This window comes from Protopterus annectens, chromosome 7.part1 (assembly GCF_019279795.1).
Source record: "Protopterus annectens isolate FY-2018-M chromosome 7.part1, PAN1.0, whole genome shotgun sequence".
Taxonomy (NCBI): domain Eukaryota; kingdom Metazoa; phylum Chordata; order Ceratodontiformes; family Protopteridae; genus Protopterus; species Protopterus annectens.
The window spans coordinates 80,133,261-80,147,661 of NC_056740.1; the positions used below are offsets into that span (position 1 = coordinate 80,133,261).

The window sequence follows — 14,401 nt, forward strand, 5'->3', positions numbered from 1 at the left end:
TCTCCCATACTGACATTTTACTCAAGTTTCAAGTTCAAAGTTTGAACAAGCTTAAACATCTTCATACTCAAGTAATTTCAATGCATTCCACTTGCATAGCATTTAGATATCATTTAACTTTCTTGTGTTCCTTCTTGGTATACTGGCTTTTTACTAGGATTCAGAAAGGTCTAGCATGATGAAGACATATTTGCTTGGCAGATTTCCCAATGATGCTAAGTATTTCCTATTCAGAGGCTACCCTACCAATGAGATTTTCCTTATGTAGAATCCTCAACATAGAGTTCTGACTCATAAGCGGAGCAACATTTTACATATAACCATCACTCATTCACTGCTACCAGAGTACTGGCAGTGCAGGTCAAATCAGAGAGAAGTGGGGATGAGGGGTATTTATTTATTATTATTTATTTATTTATCTTTGCTGACCAAGAAAACCTGACTGGGCAAAACACATTTTCAGCAGAGCCCCAAGAGAAAAGCTCCACAATTACGTTACACATGATGTGCATTTATAATTGCAGCATAAAACATTGATAGATGAGCTGATTTACATGAGTTTTAAATATTTCTTGCATGCACACCTCTCTACCACTTAGTGCAAGAAATCTGGACAATGCCTAAAATAATGGAGGGGGGGCAAAGGCCCAAAAATAGGGACATATTTTAAATATTGCTCTTATAAACTTTAGATGTACTCTATGTGAAATGAAGGAAGGTAGTTTAATAATTGAAGAGCGATATAATTATTTGAATGTTGTACATCCTCTCATTCCTTAAATGCCTACCTAAGCTGCACAAAGATTGTATTTATCCACCAATGTGCCCCATTGTGGCTGGAGCTGGGTGGGTAACTGAACTTGCGTCTATCTATATTAAAAATAATTTAAAGGGGCTACTTAAGTTTGCACCTGTTGTAATCAAGGATTTTCAGCATTTTTGCAGGACCTAGGGTTATATAAAAAGGGTTGTAACATTGGGAGTTGCCCGGTCATGGTTAACCATGGATATAAATAATCTTTTCACTGTAATACCCGATATGTATGGTTTAGAAGCATTAGAATCATTCCTTCCTAGCAAAAGTGGGTATAATATTAGAAAAATTAATTTAATTTTTACCCTGATGAGATCTGCTCTTGAGAACAATATATTTATGTTCGAGGACGAGTTATATCTGCAGAAATGTGGTGTGGCCGTGGATACCCTATATGCCAACACCTGTGCTAATTTGGTGTTGGCACAGTGGGAGGAGTGTCATTTGTTTGACAGCAATCCATTTTGTAGATCTATTTAGTTCTACAAACGGTTTGTGGATGATGTCTTCATTTTATGTGGAGGAAGTTTGGATCAGTTACAAGCCCTCATTGTATATTTGGAGACGACCACTGATTTCTTACATTTCACGATGCACTATGGCACTGAATGTGTTGATTTTCTTGACATCAGATTAAAGCAGGATACTTTATCTGGGGAGATGCATACTGGTCTCTACCATAAGGATTGTTGGAAGAATAGTATCCTGCATAGATGTAGTATGCACCCCAGGCACGTTCATAAGAACATACTTAAAGGACAATTCCTCAGAGCATCTAGACTCCATACCCGGGGGGAGGAGTTTATGAAAGCTGTTAGTGTCATGGGGGATAATTTTTTGACTAGAGGGAACAAACAAGATAAGGTAAATACTACACAGAGACAAATACAGGATCTGAGGGAAGATATATCATAGCCCTATTTATATAGGGGGGAACTGCACAGAGGAGACTGAACCTAGAAAGGGTGGTAAAGATCTTAGAATGGTCCTTACATATTCGAGTGATATGAAGGGGATTTGTAATGTGATTAGAAATAATTGAAAGATCCTGATTTTTGATGAGGAGGTGAAAGGGATTGTAGGAGAATAACCATAACTTGAAGCAGCTTCTATGTGACAAGACGGATAATTGTTTTTCCGTGGTCTTGCAAAGAAAAGGTACTTATCTGTGTTGAAGGTGTACTTGCTGCAAGTCTATTTATAAGGGAAATGTTTTTGTACATACACAGCAGAAAAAGAAGTACGTCATTGATGGGTATGTGGACTGCACTAGCAGAAATATAGTTTATATGGCTACATGTGACTCTTGTGACTTCTTTTACATGGGTAAAGCCAAAAGACAATTAAAGGAGAGGGTGTCCAAGCACGTGAGTGATATTAGGTTACAGGATGGGAAAAAATCACCTTTTTAAACATATTCAAGATAAGAAGGGGCATTGTTTTTATTTCAGAGTGATACAAAGTATTGGTATTAATAAGAGAGAGGGGGATATTGACCGTATGGTGGAGAAAGCTGAAATGTACTGGATCAGTAGGCTGCAGGCATATAGGCCTCCAGGGCATAATGCACATTTACCTATAAAACCTGCATTAAAGGGGAGAAGGATTCGGAGGCGTGTATAATGCTTTGATGATGGAAAGGGTGTTTCCTGTGAATGGTGTATTGATTGGCTGTATAGTATTTTAAAGTAATTTATTTTACATGGACCTGATGAAGGATCAGTTGATCCGAAAATGCTTATCCCATTAAAGAAACATTTGTTTTAAAGTGGTGCTGCGTCTGTGTTACCCTGACTGTGGTGGCATATATATATATATATATATATATATATATATATATATATATATATATATATATAGAGAGAGAGAGAGAGTCTATGTTACATTTTCGAAAGCCGACTGTCAAATCTGACATTGTTGACACGAGAATAGCGAAAGTGCAGAACATCAAATGGGTAAACAGAAATCTCCATAAGGGGAGATTTCCATTTACTTCAATGTAGTGTGGTCTTGGAGTTGGTATATTTAAGTAGCAGTAGGTGTGAGGGGTGCAGGGGGGCTTTCCCCCCTTCCTACACCCTGTAGTTTTTTTTTTTTTTTGAATTTTTTTTTATGAACATTCAATGTTTTCATAGTTCGATCTTTAAGGGTCGACCTTTAGTGACTCAAACTATGAAACATTCAATGTTCTAATATAGACCCATATATATATATATATATATATATATATATATATATATATATATATATATATATATATATTTGCTTAGCCGCAGATGTGTTTGTATCTGACTTTTACTCAGGTGGGAATATAGTAAATATATTGAATGTGTCTTTGTCTGTGTTCAGTTGAAATTACATCAAAAGTAAAAGTTGTATTCAGTTCCCTAAAATAGTGACATTGTTTTTTTATCATGGGAAACAGTCTGCAGTCTGCCAGTCAAAATCCCTGCACTGACAAAGGGAAAGGGACCTAGCCACCTTCAAGTACAAATTGTATTTATTCCCTTAAAAGTGAAATGGCAACTTGTAACAGCAGTATATCTGAGAGTTCAGATATAATTCCCTGACAATTTTAATTACTCTGTGATATTGTGATTGAGATATTGCTTGTTGTACATAGACAAATGTAGGCTTGCTCTGTCATTTCATTGTGACTGTCTGCTAAGTTGCATTATATTTACTTTTTGTACCATGCAATTATATCACATCTCATCTTGTAAGATGAATCACTACACGCCCAGCATATCTTCTTTTCTTTCAGCTGCTCCCATTAGGGGTCGCCACAGCAGACCAACTGTTTCCATTTCTTCCTGTCCTTTGCATCTTGCTCTGTCAGACCAACCACCTGCATGTCCTCTCTCACCACATCCATAAACCTTATCTTAGGCCTTCCTCTTTTCCTGTTACCTGGCAGCTTCATCTTTAGCATCTTTTTCCCAATATACTCTGCATCCCTCCTCAGCACATGTCCAAACCAATGTAATCTTTCCTCTCTGGCTTTGTCTCCAAACCTTCTTCTAATATACTTATTTCTAATATTGTCCAACCTCACCACACCCAGTGCAAATCTTAACATCTTCAGCTCTGCCACGTCAAGCTCTGACTCCTGCCTTTTTGTCAATGCCACTGTCTCCAACCCATATAACATAGCTGGTCTCTACCCTCTTGTAGACCTTCCCTTTCACTCTTACTGGTACTCGTCTATCACAAATCACTCCTGACAATTTTCTTCACCCACTCCATCCTGCCTGTACTCTCTTCTTCACCTCTCTTCCACACTCACCATTACTCTGAACTGTTGATCCCAAGTATTTAAACTCATCCACCTTCGTCATCTCTACTCCCTGCATCCTCACCATTCCTCTATCCTCCCTCTCATTCACACACATATATTCTGTCTTAGTCCTGCTGACCTTCATTCCTCTTCTCTCAAGAGCGTATCTCCACCTCTCCAGGGTCTCCTCCACCTGTTCCCTACTCTCACTACAAATTGCAATGTCATCTGCAAACATCATAGTCCACGGGGACTCTTGTCTGATCTCGTCTGTCAACCTGTCCATCACCATTGCAAGTAAGAAAGGGCTCAGAGCTGATCCTTGATGTAATGCCACCTCCACCTTAAACACATCCGTCACGCCCACCGCAGACCTCACCGCTGTCACACTACCCTCGTACATATCCTGTACCACTCTTACATACTTCTCTGACACTCCCAGCTTCCTCATACAATACCACAATGTCTCTCTAGGCACCCTGTCATATGCTTTCTTTAAATCCACAAAGACACAATGCAACTCCTTCTGACCTTCTCTGTACTTCTCCATCAACACTCTCAAAGCAAACATCGCATCTGTAGTGCTCTTTCCTGGCATGAAACCATACTGCTGATCACTGATCATCACCTCCCTTCTTAACCTAGCTTCCACTACTCTTTCCCATAACTTCATGCTGTGACTGATCAATTTTATCCCTCTGTAGTTACTACAGCTCTGCACATCACCCTTATTCTTAAAAATCGGTACCAAAACACTTTTTCTCCATATATCGTATTAAATTTTCATTAAATTAAGAGTAACAAATCCTATATATTTATCCATAAAATTGACCTATAACGTCATTGGAAAAACGCAACCACCAAAATAATCCTTGTACGGCAAGGACAAAATGGCCATAATAACTTTAATGGTGAGTTGCATTTAATTCATTAAGGATGACTTGGAAACCTTAGGTGCAGTATGTGCCTAAGGAATCAGAACACATCACTGAAATTTTTATGAAGAACTGTGACAGGGTTTCATTGCATATTCAGACAGGCATGCAGCTGTGTTCCATTGTGCCTGCTGCACTCTGAAATATATATGAAAACTGTGTGCATACATAATAAAGTTTATTTGTATTGTATTTTATAGTATCATATTTCCTAGCAATGGCATTACTTTCTTGTTTGTGACATCGAGCATCAAGTACCTTTTTCATTTCCTCTGTATGTGTCGTGTCTTCAGCTGTTAGCTTGATAATAGTTCCCCCCAGGATAGCAGGCATTGCACTGTGTGTTCTGGAGAATGGCGTGGCATATGTAGGTGATGTTCAGTAACTCACTAACTCATGCTGGATGATAGATGACATCATCGGCCTTTGCTACACCTCCTAGTGTCCTCAGATGTCATGGTTAAGAAAACTGAACAGGCCAATAGGGAGCTTAATTGAGTTGGGGGGTATAGAGGCAAAGAGCTACATTAGCATTGGAATATCATGGGTAACCCACTGCTTGGATCATAATCCTGAAAGAAATGAATAGACACCCCTGGACAATATGCGAGTTCTCAAGGTTCTGAGATCAGCACAGGAACAATAATAAATCAATATTAACATGAATGAATGACTTGAGAGTGGTGGTCTGTCAAGGTGTGACTCCACAAGTACCTGAGATTAGTTGAAGCAATGAAAAAAATAATAAGATTACCAAACACGGAGACACCACACACACACACACACACACACACACACACACACACACACACACACACACACACACACACACACACACACACACACACAAATAATGAACACATTCAAGGGCTTTAACAGGATTTGCCAAATTAGAGGACTAATAGCTTTAAACAGATTTAGAGATAATTCCTTCAAGTCTAAAGGAGTTAGACAAGACCAAAAAAGTTAATTAAGACCGTGAATTCCCAGAGTTTTAAATTATTCAGAAGACTTGCATCATCACATGACTATTAATTATTAGGCCCCAAAAGGATAAATATCATTGGATTGAGGGGAGTGGATATAATGTGGTCAAGTGACAGATGAATGTAAAAAAGAGACAAAAAGACAGAATTTAGGGTCACCCTGCTGGATTAAAAAAATACAGGCCTCAGGAGAATCAACAGAGTTATGGAGCCCAAAGTTAAGGTATTCTTTGGACTCATGGTGACTGTAATGGAGTCAGAGGGTTTCTTGAGGATAAGCTGAATGAAGAAACCGCTGAGGACTGAGAAGGATTCATCAGAATCTCTAGAGTCTGGGACCAGCCTGCAGGATTACCAGAGTTATGGAACGCTATAAAGTCAGACTTGGGGGACTACAGAAATATTGAGACAGATAATAGGAATTTCTACCTGAGAGGATTCAAGCACAGTTAATTGAGACGATATGCCTCATACTAGGATTGCAGAAAGCAAAGGACCTCTGTGTGGTTAATAGAGTTTTTGTATTTATGGCAGCCTTAGTCAAACCTAGAAACTCTACTTCTTAATTATCTGTCAAACCAATAACTAAGTAAGGTTTGCATTCTTAGATTTTAATTTCCAGAACAAGAAGTGCATTTGGATTTACAGTAACAGTAGTATTTCTGGTCATTGGGATGTTCTATTCTATTTCCTCTCTTGTTAAACATCTGAAATAAGTTGCAAACACTGACTCACAAAGCCTTTTATTTATTTTATATTTTTTGTAAAATTAGCAAATAAATCAAAACCATGGTGGGGTGAGGTGGTATTCAATATCTGATGCTAAAATTGGTATAAAAGGTCAGACTATACGCAACTGGAATGTCCGTTGTTTCCTGAAGACAAGCTAGATGGATTTCTATAATAAGATCTAAAGTCTGTGTAAACAGATTAGAATTTGGCAATAGCCATTGATTTATTTAGAGAGATAATTGCATTGTCAAGTATATAATAGTTATGCAGTCATTGATTTTACTTAATGAGAACTTGCAATCATTTGTTATTTTTTAAAATATGACTAATGAAAGTTGCTTCTCCATTTTTGTGTACTAATTGCTATAGAGATTGTTTCCTGCAGAAGGTAAACTAATTGTCATACTTTCCATTTTGTAATCTTAGGTTCCACAGAGGATAGAGGAGAAAGCTAAGAGTGCTGAAGAAATAAATAGTATACCTGGAATTTGGGGTAGCTGGGGCCCATGGTCTGCCTGTTCTCGAACGTGTAGTGGTGGGGTGATGGAACAAACAAGGCCTTGTCTTCCGGCTCACTACAGTGAAAGACCTCATCAGCGACAGGGGCAGCAATACTTGGCCTCTGAGAGGACCCATAGTCACCAGTATTCCTATCATCAAGAAGACTCAGTGAATCCTTACCCAGGGCATGCAGTTTCAACCATCCGAACTTCAGTGGCACTACACAGAAACAGGGGAGAGCTAAGAGTAGGTCATCAGTCTTCAGTTTCTAGGGGACACAATGACACTGTCCCCAGTCAAGCACTGCTGAGAGGTAGCCAGCAGCCTCACTCTGAAGGTCAAAAACTGAAGGCAGAAAGAAGGTACTGTATCATAAATCTGTCTTATTCTACTCAGTATTCAGTACCACACTGAAAAACTATAAGATGAATGTGTCTGTTCATGCTGAATTATAAACTGTTGGATAAAAAGCAAAGTTCAATAAAATTTACAAGCTATGACATTTCAAATTATTTTGGCAATTCGGTTTTGTAACAATTTCTGCTTTGTACCATAAGGAAGTACTGAATCTGCCTTTCAGGGATTATTAATGTATGCAAAGGCAAGGTGATGGGAATACCTCCATAGTGTTTTCCTTAGACCTAATACTGTTCTTTCATTTCATGTTTCTTATATGTAGTTATAGTTACCTACATGTCTCTCTGTAAATAATAGTTACTTGCATGATAGTGTATGTAATTCATTTATCAATGTGTGAAGTTTAAGAGAAATTACATCAGGGATTAATTTAATTATTGCCTGTAATCCATCTTCTCTACAGTAGGTTCCAGCATTATATTACAAAAATGACAGAAAGATAAAAGTAATGTCTCAAGCTGTACTGACCCTACACTACACCTGAAATGAACAAGTCTCTATTAGTTGTTCAACATTCACATTAAAAAGGAAACATTTTTTTTTCTTATTTTGCCCATTGATAAGGATTGGGATGCATTAACAGTTGTGCACCAATTTATATACTCATGTTATATAATTTTATTTCTAGTGTGAGTTTATCAAATATTCTGTAATTTTACGACACATCATAATCCAAGTGATTATTTGGGACATTGACTCACATTTCTCGTTAAAAACCTGTCTTGCTCTATAGAAGCATAAAATACCAAAACAATGCTGGAAAAGAGCCACCAATAAACTAAATAAACAAAACTGGCTCTTTGGTAGTTTCACACCATAAGCTCCATACTCCTAGAAAAGCACATATTCTGTATAAAAAATAGAGAGTTATTGATGTTCTTTTTAGAAATTGCATACAAATGCTCATAAATCCTAGTTTTAAATCACCTTTCTGTTTTCTCTTCATAATAGCTACCACATTGGTCACAAACAGCAATATAAATCAGTCCTTTAGTATTATAGTTGCCTTTAGTCATTTTAACTGTGCAACCTAAATCTTTTAAAACCATACCATCCTTGTCCAAAATGTATGGACATTGTCTGGAAGTCCCACATTTTGTTGTGCCCTTAATCCTTAAAGTACAGGGTAAACTGATATTCTCAAATAAATATTTAAAGTTCTTTCCAGTCTTATATACAACATGAGGTTCAGCATGTAAGGTCTTTAATGCATTGGAATTGCTTTTAAAAATTAACAATTGCTCAAAATAATGACTCTAATTTCCCTATCCCATTGACCATATGGAATAACCATGTTGTTGGTACGATCGGGGCATCTGTTGTTATTGGTGCAAGAGTCCCAATACTCAATATCACCTAATAGTGGTTTAAATTTTGTTCCCCAACCTGCTAATATTTCCACTTTTATATTACTAAGCAGATCAATAGGATAACCCCTATCAAAAAACATGTTAGCAATTTTCTCCATCTCCATAGTCAAGGTGGTGAGATTTGAACACATTCTTGCTACTCTAACCAATTTCCCTTTAAAAATATTCCTTTTGGTATACTTAGGATGAAAGCTCTTAAAATCTAAATAGTTGTTAGAAAAAGTGGGTTTCCTGAATATTTTTGAACCAAAGGAATGGTTACCATAATCTTTATATATTGTGAGGTATAAGTAATCAATAGAATGTTAAGAAGTAGTTTTAGTAAATTTAAAAAATGGACACAAACTATTCAAATAATCTACAAATAATAGGGGTTGGTTAGATGATTCTCTCCATACAACAAAAATATAATCCAAGTATCTAAAATAATCCAACCATTGTGAAAAGAATTTTGAATTGAGGACATGCTTAAGTTCCCAATAATATAAAGCCATATTACCATACAAGGGGTGCAATTTGCCCCCATTGCCACACCATGGATTTGTTTATAAAACTCACCCTCAAACATAAAATAATTATTTTTAAGTATAAATTCCATGGTTAACGTAATGAAATTAATTAATGTATCACTGCAAACTGTAAGATTCCTGATAGCATCATAAAAAAGTTCAAGACCCTTCTCATGGGGTATAGATGTAAACAAATCAATTACATTGATAGTTGAAAAACTACAACCTTCAAAAAAACGATCTTTATTGATTTTAGTTAAAAAATACCATGAGTCCTTCAAGAGATATGTAATAGGGTCTACAACATCCTTCAATAATCTATCAGTAAAAACACTGAAGGGTTGTGTGGGACTCCCACTGGCTGAGATAATAATCCTAAAAGGTGGGTCTTAAATATTCTTGTGTACCTTTGGTATGCCAAAGGCCACTGGGACCAATGGATGGTCAACTTTTAAAAACTCGTAAAGCTCTTCAGAATTGGCACCTTGAAAAAGTGCGTCTTCAGTCAATAAATAAATCTTTTATAGGCTATAAAAACTTCATTTTTAGAGGAAATAAGATATTTCATACTATCTGAAAATTTTGCGGTCAAAGAGTTAACATAATCATTCTTATTACAAATGACAAATCCCCACCGTTATCAGGCTTCATAAAGTATCATCGTGCCTCAAACTTTGCATTGATTCATGCTCATTCTTAGTCAAGTTAAACCTCTTCTTATTGGTATAAAAACTGAGATTCGTAAAAGTAGAATAGATATTGGCAACATACATATTCTCAAAGGCCTGAATAAGTGGGTGTAAAGGGGGGTTGAAGCAGCTTTTCCTCTTGAATAATAGGGTTCCCATCCCTGGTGTTTCCTGATCCTAAAACATAAGCTGTAAATTAAGCTTTCATGTAAATAATTTTATTTCAATAATAGTATCCACCAAACCTATTCTAAAGGAGGGAACAAATTAAAAACCTTTGTTAAAGAGGGTGAAGAATATTTCATTCAGTTGCAAATGTGTTTAATTAAATATGTTAAAACCAGCAAATTAATTAAATTTACCATCATGTGTACTTGTAATCCTAGTATTTTGACTCAGGGGAGTAATGTCATTGCATTTTAATTCCTCCACATTCTCCCCCTCCCCCTTCCTCTCATGACGCTGGTGTGTTAAACCTTTTTGCCTATTTTTATTTTTAGTTTCTAGGTGTTCAGACCTTCTTAGTGAGGGAATATGATTATTATAATACCCATTATCTTGTTCCACATATTCATTCTGAAAATCTGTTTCAAATTCATTCTGTGGATCATGATATCTGTTCATACCTCACAGCTCCTCTAACACTATTGTTATTAATTGTACTTTGTTCTATATCTACAATGTAGGATTTAGGATTTAGGGATGGGGTACATTTTCTGAGCCCTATACTCCTGATTATCCCTCTGTAACTTATTGTGCTTCCAGCTTAAATTCAAATTACCAGTCTTTTCTACTTTATTAAAATGTCATCATATCATTCAGTGTTAAATTCAAACAATAAATCTGTTACCGTTTCATCATTCAGTCTTTCTAGTTCACTAAACAAAGCATTAATACATTTTGCAAAACATTTACTTCTCTGACAATATAACACAGTCATCTAGTTCCATTGAACCTTTTGTTCAAGTTTAAGGTCCATCTCGTAAGTTTGCATTCAAGAACAATAAAACACTGAAACAACATTCGTGTTATAGACAGACGCTATCTAGGAGAGTACACTCTGAACGTAGAAGTATACTCCTGTAGATTTTGTATTGGATGTAGATATATGGACAGTGATATCTATTCCTCATCCAAGATTATCTAGGACTATTGAATTTTGTTTTTATGCAGATTGCACTATGAAAAACATAGTCTAGCTGACTAAGTGTATTCGGTGTGAGGGATTTTATGTCAGTAAGACTAATCGTAGTTTAAAGGAAAGAATACTTGAACATGTGAAGGATGTTCATATTAGGAAGCCAAGTAATGCTTTAGCAAAGCATGTTGCTGAAAATGGAGATGCACACTATTTTACGTTTTTGTGTTGAGCATAGTTGACTGTGCTTTACGAGAGGGTGATATTTTTAATGAAACAGAGTATGTTGAGCTGTGTTGGATTTTAGATCTAAGAGCTAATGTAAACCCTGGTCTTAACAATTCTGAATCTTTAAAACAGCCCTTAAGAAAAAGGAGTTTACATCATTGATTGTTATCATGTGGCCTGTTTTTAAATTTTCTGATCGGTGCTTCAGTTTTATTTAAATGCTTTGTTACTGTTGTATTTGTAATTTGGTCTGAAGATGCAGGTCTACTGCAAAAGCACTCACCAGTTTTATTTAATTAAAACAAGATTTTTACACCAGGGCTTCAACGGACGTCTGTTTTTATATCGATTTTTAAGTCTGTTTAAACCAATATATATGTTGCAAGATTGCCATGAATCATGATAAGCATGTAGTGCTTGTTGTATTACACAACACACAAGATTGTTGATATCAGGCATTGTATGGAAGTGGGCTTGTTTACATTATGCATAGAACAATTATTGCACTACAGATGTTTGTAAATAACGAAACATAGTTCATAGGTTCATAGGTGTTTACTAGGCTAATGACCACAAGGGGCTTTTTAAGTCTAGCCATGCATCCCAAATCTCTGACAAGTTCTGATACCCTTGATAAGTGTAAGCATGGGCCTGGGAGATGAACCATTTACAGGTTACCTGTGTCCATTAGAGACATAGGTGCTAAACCAGAGATGAATTTGTGCTTAAAGTGTCTGTCTGAGCAAGGTACAGTTGTAGGAAACAAATATAGTACTAACTACCAAAATATATTTTGAGATTTGACTTGAGATCTACATAACACTTGGAACTAATTTCATTATATTTCATACATTTTCATAACTTTCTTTCTGCTTATAAACAGTCAGTCTGTGGTTTACTTGTAGAAAAATATACAGCACTTTGTAAATTGCTAAGGATGTCTGCTTTCTATGCTTAATCTTTACCCAAGTTTTCCCTAAAAAGTCTCAGTGGCAAAACACTTTTAGATTTATTTAATGCTCCTGGTTTAGAAGATCAGTAGGTGATGTATCACTTTGAATTGTCCATTTAAATGAGGAAGTGTTATGATTTTGTAGAACAGCTGACTAAGGACGGAAGTAAAGTGTTTTACAGAGCAATAGTTAATCCATTGAACTGCATTAGCTAGTTTAGTATCGACAGATGCAGTTGCAACATTTTGATTAAGGAAATTGATAGCAACATTAGCTATGGGCCGGACATATCTAGTGGTAGTAATGGTAAGAAAGAACAGACAAACTGGTTTCCAGACACAAACTCTGTGTACTTATCAATATTGCCTGCAACTTGTGTATTGTATGGGGGTTTTGTCATACAGGGAGAGGACCAAATGTCATGCAAAACTCTAGTTGCTATCGGTTTTGCTTACTTTATGCCAACAAGACAATCATCACTGAAGCCACTAGGTATGCCAGAGAAATTGTCTCTATACTGCAAGTGGTTTAGCACTTCTTTTGCGATGTCTTGATTACTTTTGTATAAATGTAAATTTGCCTATGTCACAAGTGATGATTCAATAAAGGTGTTAAAAATATAAGCTTTCTTTAAATATGCAAAAGCCTAACGTTATTCTTCATCTCACCAATCTCCTTATCAGACCTTAGACGAAAAAGGTTTAATGCAGTAAACCAATGAAAATACATAAGTTTGACCATAGATCAGAGCCTGACTTCCCTCCCACATGTCAAAACTCAATCTAAGAATAGTAACAGCATATAAAATGTTATACACGTACTTCTGCCTACCTTACAGTATGCATTAAAATTTGCTGCCTTATTTTCTAATCAAAACGCTAATATTCTGCAAAAATCAGAAAATAAAATAGGTTTATTGTACAATAAAAGCATAAGTATATGTGTCTGTGCTGGTAACCAATCAGATGTGTCTGTGTGAGAAATAACAGGTCAGCCAAGCAAAGCAAGTTCAAAACAATGGTGGGTTTGCTCTTGATTGAGCTGACATTATACAGCAAAGCCTCTCTAGGCAAAATTATGTTGAAACAGATCCTGTCTGGAAGATGGACGTGGAAATCGAACATTCATGTTACTCAACCATGTAAGGGATCCCCTTACATGATTGCACTTTGCACACATCAGATCACATGAAAAACAAAATCTCCCATTCCCTGCCCTGTGATACTTTGCAAGCAATTCTAAACCACCAGTTTTGTAAATCGGTTGTGCTTGTATCTGCTTGAAGCTTTATGGAGCTCTTCTCCCCAGGCTTCCGCTGAAAAGCAGCTTTTGGCCCAGTTAGATGTTCCTGGTCAACAAATCAAATCAAGTAGAATAAAATAATTAAATAAATATGTCTCGTTTGACTCTATTTTAGTAACTAGAGACCCAATAGTTTTAGTTCCAAGAATTTGCTGCTGGTTACTCAAAATGCTTATAGTCATGGTTAAGAGTGAGATGAAAAAAAGTGTTTTCGAAACCCCCCACAACCCCTCCAGTGCAATCTCGGCCCCACAGCTCTACCTTTGGGAATTTTCATTGTGTGGTCACACCAACTCAGAGAAAGTATATTCAGAGATGATGTCTGTGAATTTGAGTATCTTGCACTAAAATGAAAAGAAGAATCATGAACTCCCTTGCCAGAAGGTCAAAAGGTCAGAGGGTGACCAGAAGATGCCTAGAAGAGAAGGAATGTCTAATATTACTTAAGATGCGATGGTGCAGCAGTAGCATTGTTACCTCACAGCAAGAGGTTCTCCCGTTCAATTTTCAGCTGGAGTGCGGGGAGTGCCTTCTGTGTGGAGTCTGCATG

General features: G+C 36.6%; 1 protein-coding gene across 1 annotated transcript in view; it reads left to right on the top strand.

Moving 5' to 3' along the window:
- LOC122807556 (thrombospondin type-1 domain-containing protein 4-like) overlaps window positions 1–14,401 on the top strand; it is a 1,503,485-nt gene that overhangs the window by 718,325 nt on the left and 770,759 nt on the right. Inside the window, exon 4 of the mRNA XM_044078471.1 lies at window positions 7,171–7,607. Within this exon, the coding sequence (XP_043934406.1) occupies window positions 7,171–7,607 (437 nt within the window). The remainder of the gene's footprint in view (window positions 1–7,170; window positions 7,608–14,401) is intronic.